The 26,081-nt window shown below is 39.5% G+C and overlaps 2 protein-coding genes across 6 annotated transcripts in view; one reads left to right on the top strand and one right to left on the bottom strand.

The window, feature by feature from the left end:
* Positions 1–12,857, top strand: part of ENTPD8 (ectonucleoside triphosphate diphosphohydrolase 8) — a 58,392-nt gene extending 45,535 nt beyond the window's left edge. For all 3 annotated transcript variants that reach the window (XM_074289068.1, XM_074289069.1, XM_074289067.1), the window contains exons 2-10: positions 2,270–2,408; positions 2,630–2,747; positions 6,371–6,521; positions 7,713–7,872; positions 7,985–8,215; positions 8,483–8,746; positions 9,662–9,772; positions 10,882–11,016; positions 11,457–12,857. In XM_074289068.1, coding sequence (XP_074145169.1) covers positions 2,283–2,408; positions 2,630–2,747; positions 6,371–6,521; positions 7,713–7,872; positions 7,985–8,215; positions 8,483–8,746; positions 9,662–9,772; positions 10,882–11,016; positions 11,457–11,648 — 1,488 coding nt within the window. In that variant the 5' untranslated portion in view covers positions 2,270–2,282 and the 3' untranslated portion in view covers positions 11,649–12,857. The remainder of the gene's footprint in view (positions 1–2,269; positions 2,409–2,629; positions 2,748–6,370; positions 6,522–7,712; positions 7,873–7,984; positions 8,216–8,482; positions 8,747–9,661; positions 9,773–10,881; positions 11,017–11,456) is intronic.
* A 3,311-nt stretch (positions 12,858–16,168) lies between these two features.
* The window catches only part of NOXA1 (NADPH oxidase activator 1), a 56,790-nt gene continuing 46,877 nt past the window's right edge, over positions 16,169–26,081 (bottom strand). For all 3 annotated transcript variants that reach the window (XM_074289071.1, XM_074289070.1, XM_074289072.1), the window contains 3 exons: positions 23,795–23,903; positions 18,731–18,854; positions 16,169–16,604 (listed from right to left, as the gene is read on the bottom strand). In XM_074289071.1, coding sequence (XP_074145172.1) covers positions 16,477–16,604; positions 18,731–18,854; positions 23,795–23,903 — 361 coding nt within the window. In that variant the 3' untranslated portion in view covers positions 16,169–16,476. The remainder of the gene's footprint in view (positions 16,605–18,730; positions 18,855–23,794; positions 23,904–26,081) is intronic.

Raw genomic sequence — 26,081 nt, 5'->3', positions numbered from 1 at the left:
AATTTAACCTTAAACTCTTAATAACTATGTGACCCTAGGCAAATCAACTAACCCCCCAAATAAATTTTGAATAGAAAGGTAAGAAATTAGAAACAGAACTTTAAAAAATTAAAAAAACAAAACAAAACAATTGGCATTAGAGTTCTTTCAGTCTTCCTCTCTGAATTTTCCCGTCTTTTCTGTATCAATTTCTCTTTCTCCTATCATTCTCTCTGTATTTTTTTTTATTTTCTTTCTCTTTCACAGCTTCTTTCTCTTCACAGCCTTCTGTCACTGTCTTTCTGCCTCCATCTCATGCTTTCTCAGTTTCTATCTCCCAGTTTCTTTACCTCTGTATTCCTCTGTTTTTTAAATTGTTCTTAGTCCCCCTGTGTTTCTGTTTCTTACATTGCATATTTACCTCTCTTTTTCTCTTTTTGTCTTTGGTTCCTTGTGTATGTGTGTGTGTTTCTTGCACATTACACACACACACACACACACACACACACACACACACACACTTTTCCCCATGTCTATCTCAGTTTCTCTCTGCATCCTTCTGTCTCTGTTTCTGTCTCCATTTGATTTTTTTTCCAGTTTTTTTCTGTGATATCTCTGTGACCTTCATGACTTCTTTCCCAGTTCTGTTTGACTTTTAAATTCCTTCATACTAACCTGACCCTGTGGTACTCCCCTTCAGTGACATAGATTTCTCTTTGCTCTTCATCTCCCTGCCCTAAGCGTTTTCATTGCCCATTCTTGAAATTCCCTCCCTTCTTATCTTTACCTCCAGGTTTCTTCAAATCTCAGATAAAGACCCACTTTCTGCAAGAAGCCTAGGGATACTCTTTTACACTAGTCTCTTGGATGTAGATAGTTGTTCTCATGTTCTGTTCCCAATTAGACTATGAACTCCTTGAAAATATGGATTGTCTTTTGTCATTTCATCATTTAGAACATAGTAGGTACTTAATAAATGCTTTTGACCGACTGACATCTGGCTCTGAAGACAATATACTCAAGAATTCCATCATTTTACTTTTTCACAATACCCCGAGAAGAAACTGTGACAGGGATTATTATTGCCATTTTAAAGATGGGAAACTGAAGTACAATAAAGTTGAAAGACATACTCAAGTTAATGACAATTCAACTGGAAAGTGCTTCAGATTGAAGTAGTAAGACTTAATTGGTTTTTTGTTGAAGAGCAACAATTTGTAGCTCCTTCTTTGTTAATAGTAGAAAGAATTTGAATTTCTCTGCATTTCTATCAAGGGCCTTTCGGTAGCAGGATCTAAAAGAATTGTAGAATTTTTTTTTTTTTCAAGACTGGGTTAAGTGACTTGCCCAGGGTCACACAGCTAGGAAGTGTTAAGTGTCTGAGACCAGATTTGAACTTGGATCCTCCTGAATTCAAGGCTGGTGCTCTATCCACTGCGTTACCTAGCTGCCCCAAATTGTAGAATTAAAAAAATAATAATAGCGTTTTATTTTTCAAAACACATGCAAAGAAAGTTTTTAGCAATCATTCTTGCAAAACTTTGTGTTCCAAAATTTTCTCCCTCCTTCCCCACCTTCCCTCTCCCCTAGACCGCAAACAATCCAGTATAGGTTAAACATGTGTCAGAATTATAGACTATTAAAGCCTTTAAAGACCATCTAATTTAGCTCCCTAATTTTGCAAATGAGGAAAATGAGGCCTAATGAGGAAAAGGAGATTGTCTCAAGGATCACAAAGGATAAATAGCAGAATTCAAATTTTAACCTAGTTCTCTGGTTAAATTCAATACCACTTTTCCTCAAACACTACCCAATTCTAATTCTAATACTAACATTTACTTCATGGATCCAGATAACTATTAAACAACTTGAATTTCCTCTCTAGACCATCTTATAATACACACTTGAAGTCTGATGGAGGTATGTGTACCTGTAATACATATGTGTACTATATGCTGTAGAAATGCAGCATCATTTTTTTGAGGGTCTGTGGTGGCAGAATTGGAATTATTCATGAGATCTGAGGATACTCAGTAAAGACAGTATCATCTGTACATCCATCCATCAGTTTGAGGGTAGAAGCATTCTCATTTGGTCTTTCCAGAATTCTTTCTACATCTGCAAGATTTAATGCAAGGATTTAGCTTGAATAACAGTGACTGAATGGGAAATTCTCTGGAGGAGACCAAGGTTTGGAAGGGGAAAATATTGCTTGGGGAAAAATCATGGATGGCTGAATTGCAGGAGGAAGAGGTCAGGCTGAAGTTTTCAATGCATTCTGTACCCCCAGATTCCGAGTGAATATGGGCATCTCCTACAGAGAGGTAGTCTTCAGTATCTTCCTGGGAAGCACAGTAATAGCAGGAGTCATTGCTCTCATCGTCTTTCTTGTGGGTAGCTCAGACATTCTTCTGCCTCCAGAAACCAAGGTAGGCCCTCTCCTGCCATATTCTATCCTACTCTATTTTTCTCCACTCCAGTACATCTCCATCCAACACACACACACACACACACACACACACACACACACACACACACACACACACAGAGTTTCTGTCTTTGGGGCTGCTATATGGGGATTTCAGTATTTTTAGATCCAATGAGTTACCTTAACAAAGCATAAGTGACCTGTATCTCATGGTTCCACCAGTATGGAATGGTGTTTGATGCTGGATCCTCACACACATCTCTCTACGTCTACAAATGGCCAGCAAACAAGGAGAATGACACCGGCATCGTCAGCCAGGCTCTGTTCTGCAACGTGGAAGGTCAGTTTTGGGCAGTCTACATGAGCACCAAAATTATGGATTCTGAGCCAAAAGTTATTTATAGTATGATTTTTCACAGCTATATTATGAATCTCTAGAATCTCAGAGGTGGAAAAATCTAATCCAAGATAAACAAGCATAGGAATCTCCTCTATTACTTCCTGATGAGGAAGATCATTCAAATTCTACTTGTATGCTCTTTCATGATGGAGAACCCCTGTCTCCCAAGATAACTTATTCCCTAATAGTTTATTTTTATTCTTTTCACTTGAGTATTTTTTCAATTATATGTAAAGATAGTTTTCAACATTCATTTTTATTTTTAATTTTTTATAATTTATAATTATAATAATAATAATTATTATTATTTGCTGAGGCAATTGGGGTTAAGTGACTTGCCCAGGGTCACACAGCTAGGAAGTGTTAAATGTCTGAGGCCAGATTTGAATTCAGGTTCTCCTGACTTCAGGGCTGGTGCTCTACCCACTAGGCCACGTAGCTGCCCCATCAACATTCATTTTTGTAAGATTTGGAGTTCTAATTTTTTCACCTTTCCTTCCTTACCTAAGCTTTTCCACAGACTGCAAGCAATCTGATAAAGATTATACAAATACAATAATTTTAAACATTTCCATATTAGCCAACAAAAGTGAATAAAAGGGAAAAACTAGAAGAAAGAAATTTTTTAAAAAAGTGAAAATAGTAATCTTCAATCTACATTCAGTCTCCATAGTTTATTCTCTGGATGCAAATCGCATTTTCCAACCCAAGTCTATTGGAATTGTCTTAGGTCATTGTCTATCATAGAGCTAAGTCTATCATAGTTGATCACCACACAGTGTTGCTGTTACTGTGTACAGTGTTCTACTGGTTCTGCTCACTTTACTCAACATCAGTTCATATAAATCTTTTCAGGCTTTTCTGAAATCAGCCTGTTCATCATTTCTTATAGAACAATACTATTCCATTATGTTCATATAACATAATATATTCAGCCATTATCCAACTGATGAGTATCCATTCCATTTCCAGTTCCTTGCCATCATAAAAAGGGCAGCTCTAATAGTTTAGAAGTCAAATTGAGCTGAATTTTGGAGGGAGTTTTCTTTCTGCCTAAAGATAGAAAAGTCTTCAAGACCTAAAGGGATGATGGTATGTGATAGGTAGAGTGTAATCATTGATTGGAAACTCTGTGAAACAGCTTTGCTGCCATAATGCATGGATGATAAAAGGTGAAAAATAAAGAAACTAGAAGAAAGTTTAGATGAATTCCTGAGTGACAGATTCCTGAATCAATATATTAAAAACAAGGAATTTGGTTGGGGGCAATAACTGCTCATATTAATGCAGATCACAATCTGTAACTTCATTTTTTTTGGTTTTTAAAATAGCTTTTTATTTACAAGATATATGCATAGGTAATTTTTCAGCATTGACCCTTGCAAACCTTTTGTTCCAATTTTCCCCCTCTTTCCCCTCCCCTCTCCCCCAGATGGCAGGTAGATCAATATATGTTAAATATGTTAAAGTATATGTTAAATACAATATATGTATACATGTCCATACAGTTATTTTGCTGCACAAGAAAAATCGGACTTAGACATAAGGTATAAATAACCTGAGAAGGAAATAAAAAATGCAAGTGGACAAAAACAGAGAAAGTAGAAATGATATGCTGTGGTTCATCCTCATTTCCATAGTTCTTTTGCTGGGTGTAGCTGCTTCTATTCATTATTGAACAAAAAGAACTGATTTGGTTCATCTCATTGTTGAAGAAAACCATGTACATCAGAATTGATCATCATATAGTATTGTTGTTGAAGTATATAATGATCTCCTGCTCCCGCTCATTTCACTCAGCATCAGTTCATGTAAGTCTCTCCAGGCCTTTCTGAAATCATCCTGTTGGTCATTTCTTACAGAACAATAATATTCCATAATATTTATATACCACAACTTATTCAGCCATTCTCCAATTGATGGGCATCCACTCAGTTTTCAATTCCTTGCCACTACAAAGAGGGCTGCTACAAACATTCTTGCACATACAAGTCCATTTCCCTTCTTTAATATCTCTTTGAGATATAAGTACAGTAGTAACACTGCTGGGCCAAAGGGTATGCAGTTTGATAATTTTTTGAGCATAGTTCCAAATCGCTCTCCAAATTCATTTACAGTTCCACCAACAATACATCAGTGTCCCACTTTTCCCACATCCCCTCCAGCATTCAGCATTAACTTTTCCTATTATCTTGGCCAATCTGACAGGTGTGTAGTGGTATTTCAGAGTGTAGCTTCATTGTTTTAGAGAACTTCTTAAAAATCAGAAAGGCAACTTACCCCCACAACTAGACTTGTCAAAAGTACTACTGGAACCCCAGACTTTCTGATTTCACAAATCCAGCATTTTATCCACTCATCCAGGTACATCTATATAGCAAATAAAATGAATCTTTGCAAAAAGGAAACTGAGGGCATTTAATTTGTGAGGTGTTGGAAGATGACCCATGGAAAATTATCAAGATTTTCCTTAAACTATGTTTAGTGACATCATAGTTGGGGATGCTGTCTGGAAAAACCATTAAGTCCAGGGTATGGGGCACAGAATGAAGGAGGGGACACAGCAATCACTTCTTTTTATTTCTGGATTAAAAATATACATACACAGTAACTTAGCATTTATGTAGCACTTTGGGACTTGCAAATATTATCTAATTTTTTTTTCTAGAAGAACTCTGGGAGGTAAATGCTATTAATAACAGCAGGATTGTTGTGAGGATCAAATGAGAAAATATGTATAAAGTGCTTAGTACAGTGCCGGGCACATAGTAATTGTTACATAAATGCTTATTCCTTTTCCTCTTTTACAGATGAAGAAACTGAAGCAGACAGAGATTAAATGATTATCCCAGGGTCACACGGCTAGTAAGGGTCTGAGGCCAAATTTGAACTCAGGAACCAGCACTCTATCCATTGTACTACCTCTTTCTGGAAAGAAAGTATAATGTATGTGGAAAGAGTCCTGGACTTGACTTCAAATTAGATCTCAGATCTTTACTAGCTGGGTGCTTGTAGTCTAGTTGATGAATTACTCTTAGACTCGACTGTAAAATGGGGCTAATTATACCTTGCTCTGGCACTGTTCAGAAAGTCTTCTAAAACCTTTAAAACATAACATAGATGTGTTCCTATTTCTTTCTTTTTTTCTGCCTGTCTCTCTTTCTCCCTATCTGTTTTTATGCTTTTCTCCTTGTCTCCTTTTGTTAGTTTCTCTCTGTATTTCTCTCTCTAAATCCCCCATTCCTATCCCTTTATCACTGTCTGTCTGTCCCTTACTCTGTCTGTCTCTCTTCCCCTTCTTCCCTCCTCTCACTCCCTCTTCCAGATCATTTCTCTGTCTCTCTTACACACTTTCCCTTCATCTCTCTCTATTTCAGTTTCCCTCGACATACATTTGCTCTTGTATCTCAGTCCCCATTGCACACTCTTCCAAGTTTATCTTTCCTGCTCACTTTAGACTTTGAAGCAAGTCTTTCAGTGGTCCATCATCACCCTTACAGAAAGTAGGAATAAACAGCTAAATTCCAGTAAAGATCCTAATTTCTAGAGTTGTTATTTTTCAGGACCAGGGATTTCTCATTACGTCAATGACCCAGTGAAGGCTGGGGAGAGCCTGAGAGCTTGTATGGAGAAGGCGTTGACCCTGATCCCAGAAGACAGGCATCAGGAGACTCCCACTTTCCTTGGGGCCACAGCAGGGATGAGGCTTCTGAGGTTGATGGGGACCCTGCATGGATGTTAGTGGGGAGCAGGGTGGGAGATACTATTTATTGGTGAAGGTGGAGAGACTTTTTAAAGAAATACAATTTTGGAAGATTATGGAATCTATGATTCCATAGATTTATGGAAAGGTATCTCATAGAGGTAGGTAGAAAGGGCAAAAGTCCCTTCCCTTCTACCCCTCAAACCAGCCCCAAGAGCTGATTTGAAAAAAAAGTGGGTGCATATGAGATCAGAATTTGGGGGAATGGGATAGTCAGGAGTCTTAAGAGAGCCTAGGATGAATGATAAATACATGTCTACTTGTTGAGTTCTTAGCTTGCTTATGGGTGAAGGAAGGCAACAGGAACCTGGAGATTGACTCTCTTGCTGCTTCCTCTAGCTCTCATCTCACCTTGTCCCAATTCTGTATTGAATTCCTTCATGGTTCCTTTTCTGTACCCCTATTTCCCTTGTGTGTCCCTAATAGTTATTTAAGGGGAAAACTGAAACCATTGTAGTTCACTCATCTCAAACTGGATATTCAGTAAGTGTAAGCTGATTAGCCTTAAGCTGGTATGATAAGAGTTCCGAATGGGAAATCAAGAAATATCTAGATTTAAATCTCAACTCTGACACTTACTAGTTAGCTGTATGACCTAAGGCAAGTCACTCGGGGAATAATAATAGTTGGCATTTATGTTGGATTTTTCATTCATTCATTCATTCATTTTTTCTTTTTTTGCAAGGCAATTGGGTCTAAGTGACTTGCTCAGGGTCACACAACTAGTATTAGGTGTCTGTAGCTAGATTTGAACTCAGGTCCTCCTGGCTTCAGGGCTGGTGCTTTATCCATTGTACCATTTAGCTGCCCTATGCTATATTTTCAAAGCACTTCACTTATATCATTTGCTCTTCACCACAACCTTGGGAAGAAGAGGGAATTATTATCTTTGGTTTCCAGATGAGGACATGAAGACTCAGTGAAGTTAAGGGATTTGCCCAGGAATACATAGCTAGCCAGCATTAGAAGTAAGATTCTAACTCAGGATCCATCTTTAGTATTCCCTAATGTGACAAGGTTATAATCCTTAAAGTGCTTTTAAAGTGCTACAGTTATGAAGGAATTAGATCAAAAGACAATTTTTTTTTTTTGGTGGAAGGGGTCTGCAACCACTTCACTCCCTACTCCCATACTACTTTCAGAGAGCAGAATAGTTCCCAGGCAGATCGGATCTTTGAAGAAATCAGCAAGGTCCTGGACCAGTTTCCTGTCAATTTCCAGGGGGCCCAAATCCTGACCGGAAAGGACGAAGGCTCCTTTGGCTGGATCACCGTTAACTACATCCTGGGGACTCTGGTGAAGGTGCCTTGGGAAATTGGGAAGGGAGAATTGTAGAGACCCAAATTCATCAGTGACTGGAGGGTCTGAGTTATGATATACATGGATTTGAGTCACTGGGATTTGGGGGGATCAGTATTCTTTTGCAGGGGAATGGATCCAACCCCCTATGGCTGAGATGGTGGGAGCCCTAGACTTAGGTGGAGCTTCGACACAGATCTCCTTCCTTCCACTTGACCCCATTGCTGACCCAAGCACCAAGGGCACCTTCCGCCTCTATGGATTTAACTACAGCATCTACACACACAGCTACCTGTGCTATGGGCAGAACCAAATGCAGAAACGCCTCCTGGCACATTTGTTGCAGGTGTGTATAGGGATGGGAGAAGATAAAAGGAGTCAAGAAGAGAAGTTGGAGTGTGGGACACAGGGACAAATTCAGCAACTGGTATGGGGTCAAAATTTCAGGCATAATGATAAAGAGAAAGGAAAAACTTGAAGGAAAAGGGGACCTCGGGACCTCTATTTAGATGTCAGCTAAGAGCAAAGCTGATACCAAAGTGAGATTGAAATGGGATCTAGATGATAAAGTGATGACAATCTGGAGTAGGGCTAATGACTGTATTTTTCCTAGATCAGACCTTTTGAAGTGGTGCGCAACCCATGCTTCCATGGTGGATATGAGGAAATGATGTCTCTGGCCGACCTGTATGACACACCTTGTGTCCAGAATTCCCAGCACCTTGGTCCCATGCAGAACCTCAGGGTGGAGGGAACAGGAAACCCAGAAGCTTGTTACTCTTCTATCTATAGTCTCTTCAACTTCTCTACCTGTCAGGGCCAGAAAGACTGTGCCTTTGATGGCATCTACCAGCCTCAGGAGCATGGCCAATTCTATGTAAGATCTCTTCCTCCCCAAAGTTCCACATATATCCCCATCAATTCCCACCCCAAACTTCCTCATGGCACAAGCAAAGGGAAAAAAAAAAGGTAGAGGGAGGAAGAGACAGAAAGAGATGAGAGTGATGAGAAGGAGAGAGAAGAAAAGAATGAAGGGGAGAGAGAAAAAGAGATGAAGAGAGGGAGGAAGGGAAGGAAAGAAGAAAAGGAAGGGAGGGAGAGACACACAGTGAGAGAAGGAAAGAAGGAAAGGAAAAAAGAAGGAATAAAGAAAGGGAGAAAGAGAACTGTTTATTCACTCTGAGAATTCAGTGGTGTTTACAAAGGATCCATAAAGATAGGTAGAGAAATGAAATTCAGGAAGATAGGATTTTCATTTTTGGAGATAGCTAGATTGGATGCTTCTCTTTGACCCTACTATTTTCATTCATAAGTACTTTTAGCTTCACAACGTATCACCTCTGTGACTGCACTGACCTCTAAGAATCCTTCCAGCTTTAAATTTATGGTCTTGTATTTGGAAAAAGTCCTGAGTTTGTAAAAGTGTAACTTTTGGAAGTCTTTAAATGACAAAATTTTTGATTCAAGAAGAGACTCCTTTTATATGTTGGAGGCTGTTGGTGCTTACTAGTGTAACTAGTTAAACCATTGAACAAGCCCTTTACATCCTGAAGTAATTGTTTGAAGTAGTTTTTCTTGGAAGAAAGAGGCAAGGATTGGTACTACGATTGAAGATAAGGGAGAAAGGGAGAAAGGGAGAAAGATTCTGAATTTCCCTTCTCCAATATCTCACTTGGGGTTCGAGAATCACCCAATTTCTGGCTCAGGTTATTGAGAACCCTGGAGTCAACCCTATATAGGAAGAATGGAGGCAGAAGAAGGGTTTTGGAAAAAAAAATGTTTTCCTTCACAGGCATTTGCTGGATTCTATTACACTTTCCACTTCTTGAACCTCACGGGTGGCCAGTCTTTATACACTGTGAATAGGACCATTTGGGAATTCTGCCAAAAGCCCTGGAAACAGGTGAGAGCTGCCACATGCAACCCCTCTGGGCAAATGCACAGTTTGTCATCTGAGATCAGATCTTTCTTTAGAAGCAGAATGCACAGTGAACCATTATCATAGAAAGTTGGAAGAGATTTTAGAAATCTTTTGTAGGTGTTGAAACTTAGAGATTGAGTGAGTCAACCCAAGATCATGTAGCTAATTAGCTGCAGAGTAGTAACCAGTACCAAGATCTCATTTGTTCCCTGGTTCTTTCAGCTATTTCACACTATAACTTAAATATCTTGATGCCTTTCGAATGTACTTAGCAGGTTGTGCTGTGCATTGGAATTAGCTGTATCCCTGTCTTCTTTCTTTTAGCATGTTGTGCTGTGTATTGGAATTAGCTGTATCCCTGTCTTCTTTCTCCTACCATCTTATAAAGTTGATGAAGGCAGAGACTAGGCTTTTTTCTCTTATTCCTCAGAATGCTTTGAACTGTTTGAAGGTAGTCAGGCCTCTAGATTATAATACTATGACCAGGACTTAAAAGCCAGCTTCATAGCATCATTGACTCTAACAGTACACCTTATCATCAACAGATCTACACCTAACTAATGCAAGCAGGCACTCACCTCTCCTATTCTTCCTCACTCCACCACAGGGTTATCCTTTGCTAAGAAGAAAAGGAAGGGAGGGAGAGACACACAGTGAGAGAAGGAAGGAAAGAAGGAAAGGAAAAAAGAAGGAATTATATTATATTATTATTAACCTATATTAACATTCTAAGCCCTCTATATCTGACCTCACTCTCTCACCTTTAGCTCAATTGATCTAAGGCTCTTTCTTCAGAGCCTTAAAGGTTACTAAATTCCTTTTTGATGTTCTTTTTAACTTGAGTCAGTGCGGATGTGATGAGAGAAAAGACCTCCAGGAAGGGATGGAAGCTCCAAGGTTAAAAGGAGTTCCATAAATTCACTTGCTCTCTAGCCACTCTTTCCCAATGATAGCTTCAGTTCCTTGGAGCTCACCTTCCCCTTTCATGTTCCTCATGCAACATCCAGCTCCTCTGGTTGTGGATGGTGGTGATGAGGGGGAAGGCCTTGAACCTCATTTTTTTCTCCTATCCCTAACCATGGGGCCTGCAGGTGGAGGCTAGCTACCCTGAACAGAAACAAAGGCTACCCAGCTATTGTACTAATGCCATGTACATCCTCATCCTCCTGACCAGAGGCTACAAATTTGATGATGCAACCTGGAATAACATCTACTTCCGCCGACAGGTGATGGTTCCATTCTCCCCCTTCCAGGAAAAGGTTGAATCTACTCCTCTTGTCCTCTCCCCCCAGCTCCCATGAGAAAGAGAAAGGAAAAAGCATTTATAATGTGCTAAAAACTTTATAAAATGTTATCTCAGTGGATCCTCACAGGTGTGCTAGGTGGGCTGTTATTAATCCCCATGGGGCTCTCTATTCACATGTGTGCAGACACAAAGCACTGGAGATGAGGTTGTTGCCTGTGGGCTTTAATAAACATGAGCATCATTTATCTTTCATATCACTTGCAGTCCACCTGCAAACTTAAGGGCAAGTAGTGAATAGTAACATTATCCAACTTCTAAATAAATTTTGTTGGCTTATGCTATGTGTAGCCTCATTTAGCCATTCTAAAGCTGCATCTTATGTGCTTGCTACAGGACAGACTCTTTCTGTGTCTCTTTCAGGCTGCAGGTACAGACATTGGCTGGACCCTGGGCTACATGCTGAATATGACCAACATGATCCCGGCTGAGGCACCAGTCATTCAGCCGACAGAAAGTTATGGTGTCTGGATTGCTAGTATCTTCTTTATTGTCCTGGCCATTTTAACAAGCATTATTTCTGGAGTCATCTACTATTTTTGGAGCCCTGACTAGGTCTCAGACTTAAGTCACTGTGATGAACACCTTTGGGGTGGGACCAGAGGAGCCTGATCAACTAAAAGACTGGTTTATTTAACTCATGGGGGAATCCATTCCATGTCAGCCTGGGGAACCTCAAAGTCAATGGCAGGGAACTTCTGTTTCTGAGAAGTTTTTGAGATTCCTTTTTAAGTATGCTGACTATTATATTATATGTATGTTTTCTGTGGGTAATTCTGGGCCTCATTCAGCTCTCTGGAAGGGCCTGGGCTTGGGGTGATATTTGGGCATGAGTTGAGGGAGAGTGACACTCTAGGGGCTGAAGTTGGGGTGTGGGAGTGTGTCAGTTGGGAGCGAGAGGACTGGGAGAAGAGGAGAGACAGCAAGGCATGATGAACAAAGAACTTGATTGAAGATTTAGGATACCTAAACCCTAGTGCTGCCTCTGCAAACAGCTAGTAGTATGATCAGGACTAGCAATTTCCTTTTTTGGAACCTCAGTTTTTTATTTGTAAAACAAGGCAGGGGAGGGGTGTAGACCAGATCATTGAGGGTCTCTTCCTGTTTTGCAATTATATGAAAATGACAGAATGATTGAGAGAGCTGATTTTTCCAGAAAGGGATTTGGGGGATGCCTAAGGATGACATCCAAGTGTCCCTGGAATACGCACTCATTGTTGTCAAAGGTGAACTCAGACCACCAGAGACAGGAAAAGTAGCTTCAACAGTCCCAAGCCTGAGTTCACCTCAGACTTCTCTAGGCTGAAGATTTTTTAATTTGTTCCTCTCTCCATCTGGATATAAAAATATTTTGTTCTATAAAACTTGATCCTCCTCCTTCCCTCTCAGTCCTCAAATCTCAGCCTCTTGACTTTTTGTCATCCTACATACTTTTGTGTTGATTTTTGCATATTGTCTTCCCCATAGACTGTAAGCTCCTTGAGAGCAGGGACTGTCTTGTTGTATCATTAGCACTCAACAAAGTGCCTAACATATAATGAGTGCTTAATAAATGCTTTTTCACTGATTAGGGACCTTATTGATCCCTCAAACTTTCAAATCTGAGTGGCTTCATTCTGACTATGGTTCCAGGGACATAGCTCTCATCCTAGGGTCCAAAGCCTAAGCCTCTAACCCCAAAGGATATTCCAGGGATACCTTCCTCTGGATGCCTCAAAGTTTTGGGAAATGTGCTGTTACTTTTAATAAAATTGCACTTATCCACAGGTTGATTTCTAGTGGTTTTTTTCAGCCTCTATATGGCCCACAAAATCATTTGCTAAAGCAACCAAGGTGATGATGAGTTGAAAATTAGGTAAAACATCCTCCTGCTGTTTTGAGTTCTTTCAGTTGATAATTTTGATATGGCCCCTGAATGATGTTGTAACTATCCAAATGATCTTGGCAGAAAAAAAAGTTCCTGCTTTAGACTGACATATGAGTTTGGGTGAGAGAAGAATAATTCATTTCAATTATGTTATTAAAGATTTATTTTATCAGGCACAGCGATGAGCACTGGGGATAAAAATAAAGGCAACATTCCCCCTCCCTACCCCCTCCAAGTAGAGTCCTCACCCGTAAACTTACATTGCTTCCTGCCTCTATATTTAAAAAAGAAACAAGTTTTTCATCACCTGGCTTCTAGGGAATAACACCGACATTTTAATTAATCTGAATTTGGCTGCCTTTTAGTGTTACATTAATTTATATTATTAAAATCACTATATTTTTGCTTTGCACTAATTTATACACATTTTCCTATGTTTTTCTGAATTCTTTATATTCTTCATCCCTTAAAAATAATGATATTACTATAACACAATGCAGTAACCTTTCAATTACTGATCACCCACTTTGTTTCTAGTTTTTTGTCATTATGAAAAGTACTGCTAGGATTCTGTTAATTTAAACATTTTCTTACAGATAATCTTTTTTATATGCTAACTTCATTTCGATATATATTCATCTCCTCACCTGTGTTCAGAAAAAAAGAGAAAAAAAAAATAACAGAAGACTAAAGGCCCTTTATCAGGAAGCCATTCCTTTGTAATAAAGGATAAAAAGAGAAAAAAGTTTTCTTAGTAAGACTAACATCAGCTAAAAGGGAGAAGGGAAAGGAATAATCTCTTATATAGTTCCTGTCATGTGTATTGTTCCATACTCATAGTTTGCTAGTTTTGCAAAGAAAAGAAATGCAGTTTTTCACCAGGCTTAAAGCTAGGTCATAATATAATTGTTTCTTTTCTTGATTTTTTCTATTTACATTGTTATTATTGCATATATTGTTTACACCATTCCACATTTATTCATATGATTCTTCCCATGCTTCTCTAACAGGCATTTGAGCTGAACATGTATGCTCTTGCTTCAGGGATTCACATTTTCTCTTGCTTATTATATGCCCAGTGCTAAGGAAAATTTCTATAACAAAGTTTAGGTATAACGTTCATGTCTAGGGTCTACTCTAAAAGGGATTAACATTGGTGCTTTTAGTAAAGGTATTCAATATAAAAAGCAGGTACTAGGTATAGGAACATCCCCATTACAAAAAAAAATAGTTAAAACAAAAGATTCATCAGTGTATGTTAACAAATATTTAAAACATAAAACCATCAAATATATATACATATAGGTATGTGCATATATTTATTTATGTTTATATTATACTTTTCCCAAAGGTAAAGGTACTTTGTAAGACTGCTAAAAAAGTTTCACTTTTACTCTAGGCCTGTAGTGTTTAAACTGTGGCCTCTCTAGAAAGGATTCTTGTTGGAATACATAGGAGCCACCTGACAGTGGCTGCTGGAATCCAACCCAGAATGGATCTCCTCTTGTGAGAGAATGATACAAGGAGACTGGAGGCAGTTGCTGTTCTCTGACCTCTCTGAGAGGCCATTGCGTTGTCTGCCCTCTCTCCTCTTCCTTCTGCCTCTAATTTATTTCATTCCTAGTCCTCAACACCTGTGCCAGCAAAGACTGCCCTGCAACTCCCTCAGATGCTATGATCCACAGCTATAGAGGCTCTCGGAGAATTGGCCTGTCCCTTAACAGATTCTGGCTTGTGGAATTCTAATAGTAGTGCCCTTCCCCTCACAGCAGGATAGTCATCTCTTGGCAACTGGCACTAATTCAATGACTCCTGATCTCTTAAACTCAAGTAATAGGCTCAAGGAGGAAAAACGCTCATCTCCTAGGAGCTCTGGTTTCACAGAAAGAAATTCAAAACAGGAGAGACAGGGCCTTATGCCTCTAGAGTCTTTGATTCACCTAAGCAAATAGACATTGCTCTGTCTTGTGCCTCTTAACTGCTATGGCTATTAAGGGCTGGGGAGAAGAGAGAGAAAGTAGTCCCCTACTTCCTTTTCCCTATTGCCAGATGTCTATGGGAGATCTATGTTCTGAACCAGACAAAGCTAAAGATGCTGGAAGTCCTTTTTTTGTTCTTACAACATACTGAGTAGGGGGCTCTCCCTGGCTCAGTTGCCAAGCCTTTTTTGACAAAGTTCCCAATTACAGAGACCAGTAAAGATCTATTGACACCCTAGTGCACAAATCCTTCAGCTCTGAGTTAGAGCACAGATGAATTTCCTCAGAGCCAGAGAAGATTCACAGATCCATTTCCCGTGTTGATTCTTCATATCCATAATTTCATACAGCATAGGAAAACTCCACTAAATTTATTTACAATGTGTTTCCCTGAATCAAAGGAAAACAAATCTGCTTTGTTGTGTAAGGTACCTTGGAGGATGAAGAAGCACACTGGATTCTGCCACTAATTGTTAGACCATAAGCAAGTCTCTTCTCTGGACCTCATCTGAAATATAAAGAGGTCTGGGGCAGTTAGGTAGAGAGTAGATAGAGTACTGGCCCAAGAGTTAAGAGGACCTGAGTTCAAATATGACCTCAGACACTTGACACTTATTAGCTGTGTGACCCTGGGCAAATCACTTAACCTCAATTGCCTTGCCTCCCCCCCAAAAAAAAAATTAAAAGGAAAGAAGAGGAAAATAAAAAGTTAGAACTAGAACGCATCTAAAGCAATGGGTTAGGGGGTCTGGAATCCTGGGTTCTAAGGCTGGTAGTTAGACATGATCTGGCTGCCCTCTAGCTTCTTTCTAATTTAATGATTATTGGGCACAGTGGGAAAAGTAGTAGATTTAGAAGAAGACCCAAGTTTAGATCCCTCTTCTGCTATTTCTTAGCCTTGTGACCATGGAGCCTCGTTTTCTCCCTCTATAAAATGAATTCATTCAATGATCTTTAGTCCCTTTTCCCAGTTCCAAATCCTATGATCTGATTAGTCAGGAAGCTGATGTCCTCAAAAGTGATTCCCTTCCAGGATCTAGGTGCTCCGCTCTTCTAAAGGAAGTGAGACCAGCTGGTAGTGTGATCTTGGCCAAGTAACTCAAATTCTCAGTGCTCTAGCCAACTTTCTAAGACCACTAATTACAAACAAGACAAAGGGAGTTTCCTCACTTGATAATCCCCTATGCCAGTGAAATCACAGGTCCAATCAATCTCTTTGTCATACAATGTTAAGAGTAAAAAATCTAGATAATCGTTTATTAACAAAAGATTCCAAAATATGCCAATCTTTTCACTGTAGCACATACTGGATTGTTAACATTGTTGTGGGCGCATATGCAGGGTGTCCCAAGGATCTTGATGCAGTTTTGAGTTATTGAATTAAGTGCAGAGACTTTTCTGGGGGAATCTTTATGTAGATGGGACTCCTGGGGAATGACTTCTGGGGAGCACTCTGACTAGGGAAATGGGAATTCCAGTGATGGCAAGGATCATGTTCCTTGTGCACTCCCTGGTGCTGGTTCTCCTAGGGAAGGTTTCAGAAGCTGTAAGTCATGGGTGGTTCAATAGGAGGTTCCTCTTTGGTCACACTCACCATTTGAGCAAAACACTTGGGAAAAATGCCAATGTGACCTGAGCAATGGCCCTCTAGCCACTCATTATTCACTGGAAAAAAACAGAGAACATACATGACAATCAGAAACTGAAAAGTTTCAAAGAGATAGTCTTTAGGTAACATGAAATAGCCAGATCTAAATGATTCATACTTTTGACCAATAGAGAGCAGAGGTGTGAAGAATTCTAAAATTTCTATTAAGTTTGGGAAGATGTTTGGAAGTTTACCTCTCAGCAGAGAAGGAATTGGCTATAGAAATTTTATGAGGGGATTGATGAAGCATGGGGGTTGAAATCAGAACTGGGACCAGTGTTATGAAGTATCTCAAAAAAATGTGTAGGCTTATACCCAGTGAAAGAGCTCTGAGAGATGACTATGAACCACTACAAAGAATTCCCAATCCCTCTATTTTTGTCTGCCTGCATTTTGGATTTCCTTCACAGACTAAATGTACACTATTTCAAAGTCCAATTCAAGGTCCAAACAACTGTATGGACATATATATATATATATAGTATTGTATTTAACTTATATTTTAACATATTTAACATGTATTGGTCAACCTGCCATCTGGGGAAGGGGGTGGGGGGAAGGAGAGGAAAAGTTGGAACAAAAGGTTTTGCAATTGTCAATGCTGAAAAATTACACATGCATATAACTTGTAAATAAAAAGCTATAATAAAAAAATATGTAGGCTTACAGCATCTCCAAATTAGAGGCAAATATTTTATTATGCTGTTGGTAGCAGGCTAAGTTCCAAAAGGAAGTTTAGCAAGTAGGGGATTATGCCATTGATTGGTGGGCTAAGTTCCAAAAAAGAGTTTGACCAGGGGGAAAAAAAGGAAAATCTGATGCCATAAGGAAGACAAAATTCCTAGAGAACTTGTTGCCATAAGGTGGGCAATTCCTAACGAACCTATTATTGTGATTCTTAGTAAGCAAACTAAGTTCCTAAATGGAGTTATCTAAGAAGTAGGGTACCAGTAGGTTCTTTTATAGGACAAAAATGACCCCGGGAATTGACATCTATAGCTTGGACTTCTGAAAGGATACAGTAACTATGAGGTTATGATAATTTTCTCAATGTAAGTGTTTCTGCAAGGAATTCAACAAGGGCCTATTTAAGAACAGAAGGCCCACTTAAGGACAAGATTATCAATACTACTCTCTACTTGCTTCAGGGAGCAGCTGGGGGAAATTCATCTAGGGACCACTGGCACAAAAGCCCGCTTAAATTCAACAAAAGCCTTCTCTCCCTATGGCCCATGAAGCTACCAAGAACTGGGGTCTTATTCACCCCACCAGGATGACTCAGAATATTTCCATTTTATTCCAGTGAAATGTTAGAAGCTTAAAAAAAGAGACAACATGGGAGCGGGAGGGGGTTAGGAAAAGCAGTACATCCTGGTGATCTGGGGGCAAGTGAAGTTGTCAACCTGACTTGCCACAGAATTTAATTTCTGGCCAGGGACCAGGTTCACACAGGCATCTTCTCTCTAAGCCTTGTTGAATCTTAACTTTTAGAAAGAGGAGTCACAAGATGGATATTTGGATTCTGTCTTTTCCACTTCCACCCATGTGAAGGGACACAAACTCTTTGGGTCTCAATTTCTTCATTTTTAAAATGAAGGGGGAGGGACAGCTAGATGGAGTGCCAGCCTTGAAGTCAGGAAGATCTGAGTTTAAATCAGGTCTCAGACACTTAACACTACTAGCTGTGTGACCCTGGGCAAGTCACTTAACCCCAATTGCCTTGAAAAATAAAAATAAAAAGTAAAATGAAGGTGGAATGGTGGACTAGATCAGAGCTTCTTAAACTTTTTCTTCTTGTGACCCCTTTTCACTGGAGAAATTTTTATGTGACTCCAAATACAGAGTTATATAAGTATATAAATCAAACATATGCTAATAATAAACCATAATTTCATGGTTTATTATTCAGTTACAAGATCCTATATGAGGTTGAAAACCACAGTTTAAGAAGCTGGGGACTAAAATGACCTCTAAAATCCCAGCTTCTAGAGCCTAACATCTCTTGATGTGGTGAACCTCATTTGAAGAGCTTTGGGGGCAGCCAGGAATATACAAGAAGCTCACACTGAGGCAGGCCTAGATATGATAAATAGTAATTTTTAATGATTGGTCCTGGCAAAAGGAGCTGCCCAAAGGCCAGTACCTTCAGAGAGAATGTCCAGAGTATCTCCTTTCTGGAACTCTAGATCTTCAGGTCCCTTTGCAGAGTAGCTATACTGAGCAACCATTTGATAGAGCACACGTCGGCCTCCACAGCACTCTGTTCCCTAAGGAGAGGAGATAGCCAGGGTTGAGTGAGAGGATAAAAGATGAGCCAGGTTGAGTCAGAGGAGGGAGGGGAACCAGACTGGATAGGGAGAGAAGGGGACAACCAAAATAAGAGAAGAATGAAGATTAGATTGTAAAAAAAGAGAGAACAATTGGTGGGAAAGGTTAACGTGAAGCTTTGAAAGGACAATCAAATACTTGGTCTAGACCTGAATGTATAATTATGACTAGAATCAACTCACAAGATTCTGTTAAATTTTCAGTGTGACTGTTGAGGTTCAAAAAGGAGACCCCAAAATTTGGGGTCACAGACCAGTGTCTTGAGATATCTCAAAAGAATTTGCAGGCTTGAACCCATCTCCAGGTCAAGGGGAAAAGTTTATTGCAATTGTACTGCCAATTGAAGTGGTCTAAGTTCCAAAAGGATTTAGCAAAGAACCAAGAGCAAAAAGATAAATTTATAGGAAAAAGATAGAGCAGGTGCTTCATGTCTTGAATATACTCATTTTATGGCTTAGAGATAGAACTGAAGAGTGATCCTAGAGGTAGAGTTGAGTGGTTTGGTATACACCTCATTATTGAATTCTATTCCTTAGAGGTAGAGTTGAGGAGTGGTCTGATACATACCTCATTATTGTCTCAGAAACTTTGTTATTTACTGACCAACTGATTGTTATCTGACGGCCAGCATGGTTTATGGAGCTAGGGACTGCCAAGGCCCAGTAGCCCCAGGTTATTGCCAAACTTCTTCTAGAAGCTGTATCCCATTGATGTAAATTGTTCCCTTTAACCTTTGGGGGGCTCCTGAAATTGCATCTCCTTTTGGGGGGAAAATGATGCAAACTGCATCCCCTTAATCTATGGGGGAATGATGATTGGGGTCTCAAGCTCTCCCCTGGAGGGGCACACCCTTTCCAGACAACATCCTTCCCAAGATAAATAATCTCCTTTAATTGAATATCTCAGCCTAGGGCATAGTCAATGTCCTCTATTTAGTGGCTCAAAACTCCCAGTTTAGTAACTTCATGCAATTTTGAATTGAATTGAAGCCCCAAGCCTCAGAAGGCTAATAAAAGATAACTCTGAACCCCAAATCTTTGCTAAATCCTAACAGGATTTTGCCCACTGATGAAGATATTTCCTTCTCAGTGTTAACCCACCTTTGCCAAATCCTAATCAGGAGCTATTTGCTTTTCTGGACTTGGCCCACTGATGAAGATATTTTCTTCTCAGGGTATATGCACCTTTGCTAATAACAAGACTCGGCCCACTAAGAAAGCTGTCTTCTTAGCAAGCTGTCTTCCTACTGTAAATAAATCTCCTTTTACCGGGTTTGTGAATTCTTTTGCAAGAGATCTGCAACATCCCCCCTCAATTCTCGCACTTCATCACCATCATGAGCATTTCCCCAGAAATTGATGAACACATTAAGTGAAACTTTAAATTTGACTTGTTTTGTTGATTTCTAAGACTTGTAATTCCTCCTTTGTTCTCAAAGAGGACATCATAGAGTGATTGTGATGAGGGTTGGGGTCTAATTGCCCAACCCATGACTGACCTTGATTCACAAATCCTGGTCAAAGGCACCCTTTGAATATCCAGGCCCAGCCCCCACTCTCAGCTCAGCTTTCCCCAGCCCTCACCTGATCTGGGCTAACTGAAAAGCCCGCCAGAACTAGGGTGCCGCCCATCATCTTCTAGGTATAAAAGAAACAAGCTGGACCACCCTCATTGCAGGAGCCCTCCCAGCCAACACATGGTATCCTTCCAGCCATGTAAGGGTCCCTGCCTGCCAGTGGCCACCTTTGGCCCTGGCGTCTTTCTAACTGAGCCTTACTTCCAAATTCCTACAATAAACCTTTTATTTATCAATCTAGGTTTTCGGGCCTGTAAATTCATTTTACAGGGGACACTGCGCCTCATGGGATCTATGCGCCGACAAATGGGATTCCCCCTTTCCTTTCCCTCATTAATTGTACAAGAGTTGGATTTTAGAGAGGCAGAGCTGAACAAAGTCCTCAGCCTCATTCTCTCCTCCAGGGTCACCAATGGTAAGACAAAAGCCAAGATAATTGATGAAGGCCCAAGATACAGTGGGTAACTTTGGTCTTTCTAAATCTAAGATCTCTTCCATTTGTCTGAGGCAAGCCCATTCAATGACCATGTAATGCCAGAGAAACTGAGGCAGGATAGAGATTAGAGAACACTTTAATAATTTATTGGAAAGAGAGAGATTTACTGGGACCAAATGGATCCATGGTTTGGTCCCAGGGCTGAATGAGACTATTGGTCTCAAAGAATCCAGCAGTGAATGTCAGATACAAGATTCTTTTATAGGGCTACAAGAACAATGACATAATGGGGAAGGTACCTGCATGGGGATGACCTAATGTGGGGAGGAACCCAGGATAAGGATGACATAATGGAGGCAGGTACTAGAGAGGCTCCTGATAGTCTAAAGATGTCTAAAATGGATAAAGACCTTTATCCCATCAAACATTACCAGGGAATGATTACAGACTAAGTTCTAAGATATAAGACCTTTATCCTAACATTAAGAAGGAATGGTTATAACTTGAGGCAGAGTAATTGAATAGGACAATTAGGGAAACTGGGTCAGGACTTTAAAAAGGAAACTTATGGCACAACAACCAAAGGCTAGTAAGAATTAAGACAATAGAGGGTCCAATTTGCCAATCACAAAAGGATCAATTTAAAAGGGAAAGACTTTAATCTTCTGGTTTAAGAACAGAAAACAATTGCTATTTATATTCATCCTAAGCCATAAAAAAATTTACATTCTTTTTTAAAAAAACACAACCTTCTTTTCTTCCTCCCTCTCTTCATTCCTTTTCCCCTTTCCTTTCCCTTCTAGTGGATACTTTGCCCAAAGGAATGTAATTTTGGTTGCAGAAAACCAATAAGATATCTTGGGGTTCATGGTCTAGATTTCTTCCTTAAAGCTTCACCTAGATGGACCACAAAAGGTCTCTGGCCAAGTCATATGATGATTTGGTTTGGGTCCTCATTGCTTCAGAATGAATGTAAATAGCAATTGTATCTGTAAAGGCTGGAAACCCTTAGGACCTTCCTCTCCCAGATAAAGGGTCGGTTTTGTTTTGTTTTATTTTGTTGACTAAATAAAAAGGTCAATCTTGGTCTTATTTCTTTTTTACCTAGACTTAATTACCAAATGGACATTGCCTCAGTCAAACTGAGATCTGTTAAAGACCTTAATTTAAAAAGGCCAAGATCTCTCAATGCACCCAAGGCTAGCTCCAGTTATCTTAAACTATATTGGATTACTGAACCCAGATTGCTCTGGAAAAGAAAATGAGGCTAGTGGCTTTGTACAGCCCTCTCTCCAATTCACTTACATCCACTTCACTTGCAAGTAATGGTATCACCTCCCAGAAGTCCATCTCTAGAGAATGAAGGATAAACAACTAGAAGAAATCATCCAGATCTAAACAATGAGCCACAGAGACTTAGCTAGAGGGCAATTATTAACTATTTAATGAGTGATTTGGATTTAAGTAGACTAGTAGCTCCATTTGAAACACAATGGGTTTTTAAAAGCTAAGCTTTTTTCCCCCCCAAAGCTACATGATTGTCTAGGACCTAGATTTTTATTTTTAAATTTTAAATTTCTATCTATGCTATCTTAGTATTATTTTTTCTTTTTGAAAAAAAAAATCTGGGACAATTTACTTTTTTTCCCTACACGGTTTTTATTTAGACTTAAAATGATAGAGAAAATGTTAATGTTAATAATGTAAGATTGTTATGCCACAGTTCTCTTTTATTGTCCTGACTCAGTTTCCCTAATTATCCTGACCCAGTCCTGACTCAGTTTCTTTGCTTCAGTTTATAATAATTAGCTCAAAGCTCAGTCCTGCAAAACCTCCCCTCCCTCTTTATCAGAATATTTGATAAGGATAAAAGATCTTATGTTTTAGAATATCAGAATGCCTCTCCCCATCCCAAGATATCAGAATATCAGATACTGGCTCACCAAGATGCCTCCCCATCTCCAGGGTTCCTCCCCCCATTAGGTCATCCCATGCCCCATGCCTTGTCAGAACTGGATTGTCAGAGTCCCTTTCCTACTCTCAGCACCCTGATTCTGTCCCTGCCTCAGTCTACCCCCTGAGTCTGAGCCATGTGTATATAGGTCATAGAGAACTCACATTGTTTGCTGGATTCTTGGAGATGATAGTCTCATTCACCCCTGGGACCAAACCATGGATCCATTTGATCCCAGTAAATGTCTCCCATTTAATAAATTATTAAATAGTCTCTAATCTCTGTCTTTCCTCTCCAGCATTACAAGATTAAACTTAAAATGTACTTTGTTGTTGTTTTTGTTCTGTTTTGTTTTTTAGTAAGCTGGTTGTTAAAAAATTTATCAGCTCACTTCTGGGTACTAGGACTCCAAATGGAAATGAAGTGAGCAGAGAGTAAACAAGGATGGAAACAATGATGATGAATTGATGTAAATAGGCCAGAACACATCTACTGCAATTATTACAGTTCTTTGAAGGATTATTCTGCTAATTAGCACCTGCACTGTAGCTGGCCTTTGCTAATCCTTGAAGAAGGCTATCTTCTGTGTAGAGTGTAGAGAAATAATTACCTTTCTGGGAATTTAGGTGAGTAAATATGTATTTATTCTCTACATTTAACCTGCCATAGTTACATCCTGTTGCACCAGCAACTTTTGCTTCTTTAGAACCCAGATATGAATGGATATTCTACAGGAAAAGCAAGAGAACTGATAGGTAGAAAAGTGCCCGGAAAGCTGAACAGAACATACAGGAGGAATCTGGAATCTGGAAGCAGAGCAGCTTAGGTAGGGGCTTCTATCCATTCCTGGGCAGTCCTTTTTCATGAATATTTCTGTACTGCCTCCTTTGCCCAGAGGCACTGGGATTCTTACCTTGCAGTGGAGTCTCAGTCTTCTGTCCGCTGATGCTTCATTCCACATCTTTTTACATGCCTCTTCCCCAGAAATAGGAATGAAGCTCCCACTGTCTTGATGGCTATAACTGCAATAGATATTCACTTATTGTTCATTTCATGTCCCATGCCTATTCTACCAGGGGATAGACTTCTTTTCTGGCAGAGCATGGGCATGTGACAGAAGATTTCCTGTTAACAACTAACTTCATTACAGAGGCTTAGGGTCCAGCCACCCTTGGTCACAGATTGAAATAGATTTTCCCCTTCTAGACAAAAGTGCCCTTTAAACAATTCTTCTGATGAGGTCTTCAATGATAGCTGTGGTTAGCAGAGGAATTGAGAAAAATCAATCCCTTAGGCAAGCAGGAAGAAAGCTTTGATAATGGAGATCAGTTTAGTTCCTTGGTCCCACTCTCTAAAGGTAATCCAGTTGGAAACCTAAGTTATGTCTAGACCCTGAGGCTAAAATTTCCCTATAAAATAACTTATGGCCCATGGCTTTGCTGCAGCTTTCTTTGGGGTCAGCCATTTATAGCACTCTTCTCATGGTGTCTTTCTCCTTACCTCCTCCATGCCATGTGGTATCCCCCTAAACTCTACTTCTCAATCCCACTTCTCCTTGTAAAGAGCTAACTAATTATTTTTTTTCTTTTAGATATTTATTTATTTTATTTCTAAATTATAGTTTCTATTTACCAGATATATACAGTATTGACAATTGCCATATCTTTTGTTCCAATTTTTCCCCTCCCCCCCAAGATGGCAGGTTGACCAATATATGTTAAATATCTAACTAACTCTTTTAGGTGGTTAATCCCTTTCAGGATTTAGGCTGCCAGCTAAGGGCTTGCCCCAACCTCATGGCATGATCCCTATCTAATCTAATGGGTAATTCTCAAGTTTCACCAAGGAACTTGTCTTTCATATGCTCTCCCATTCTATTTAATATTTGCCATTCCTGTTTTCTACTGTATTCTGTTATTTTGTCTGTAACCCCTTCCTTAAGTAAATCTATCTTTTGCCAAAGAGAATAGCCATTGTGAATTCTTCACATGATCAAACCGCAATTTTTGATGCCTACCATTATTTAGCGACAAACCCCACATTACAATGTAATGCCTCAGTTTCCCTGGTGGCTTCCTTCCCCCCCTCCCCTCCTACCTAACTTTGTTTCCCTGATACCTGGAGCCCTATAAAAGTCTCTGTAATAGCTAGATGCTGGATACTTTGAGACAAGAGTCCAATCCAGCCTACTGGTTAGTCCAAATTCTTCACTATTAAAATATTAAAAACCCTAATCTCTATCTTGCCTCAGTTTCTCCAGCAATTCAATAAATCACATTACTTCCATGAAAAGACTAATGTTCTACCCTAGTTATTAAAGCTGAGTGATAGCCTGAGGGGGAAACTTGAATATTCGAGGCCAGAACAGAACATCCAATACACCAGAGTTGCACATACTTGGCCAAACCCAACTCTGGATTACTATCTCTATTTCCTTAGCTCACTACTCACATTCTGCTGAATGGAGCTAAAGGAAGCCAAAGAACCTCACTGAAATGATTGTTGACTCTAATGGAGTGCTTTCTCTAGCTCATTTTATATATAAGGAAGTGAAACAAATTTAAATAAATCAGGTTAAGTGGCTTGCCCAGGTTTACATAGCTAGTCAGATATGAACTTATGAAGATGGGATTTCCTGATTCCAGTCAATCCTTAAAGACAAAAGACTTTTTTCTAAAGGATACCACATCCTGAGAGACTCTTCCAAACTCCTGTCTTCTCAAGCCTCCTATGCCTCTCCCTCTTATTTGCCCCTCTCAGCTAAGTAACTTGTTTCATACTTTATGGAGAAAATAGAAATCATTACTATGAGCTCCCTCTTCTGTTCTCTATATCTTAAAATCTGATGAGATTCCACACTGTTTTCTTTAGTCTCTGATAAAAAGATGGTGCTTCCATACCCATAGATCTCATTCCTTCTATTGCCACTGGATTACTGTCACCATCATCTTTGCCTCTAGATTTTTTTAATCTCTTCATCTAAAACTATCATTTTATCTACCAGTATTTTTGCTATGTACAAACCAAGTCCCTGTCTTATCCATTTCACTGCCAAACTCATAGAAATAATTGTCTATAATCCCTTTACTTCCTTTTCTCTCACTCATCCTTCAACCCTTTCCAATCCAGCTTTTGACATCATCACTGTGTAGAATTAACTGAGTGAAGACACTCTCATGAGAATATAGACTTAAAGTATA

This window comes from Sminthopsis crassicaudata, chromosome 2, assembly GCF_048593235.1.
Source record: "Sminthopsis crassicaudata isolate SCR6 chromosome 2, ASM4859323v1, whole genome shotgun sequence".
NCBI lineage: Eukaryota > Metazoa > Chordata > Mammalia > Dasyuromorphia > Dasyuridae > Sminthopsis > Sminthopsis crassicaudata.
This window is presented reverse-complemented; position numbering and strand designations above follow the sequence as displayed.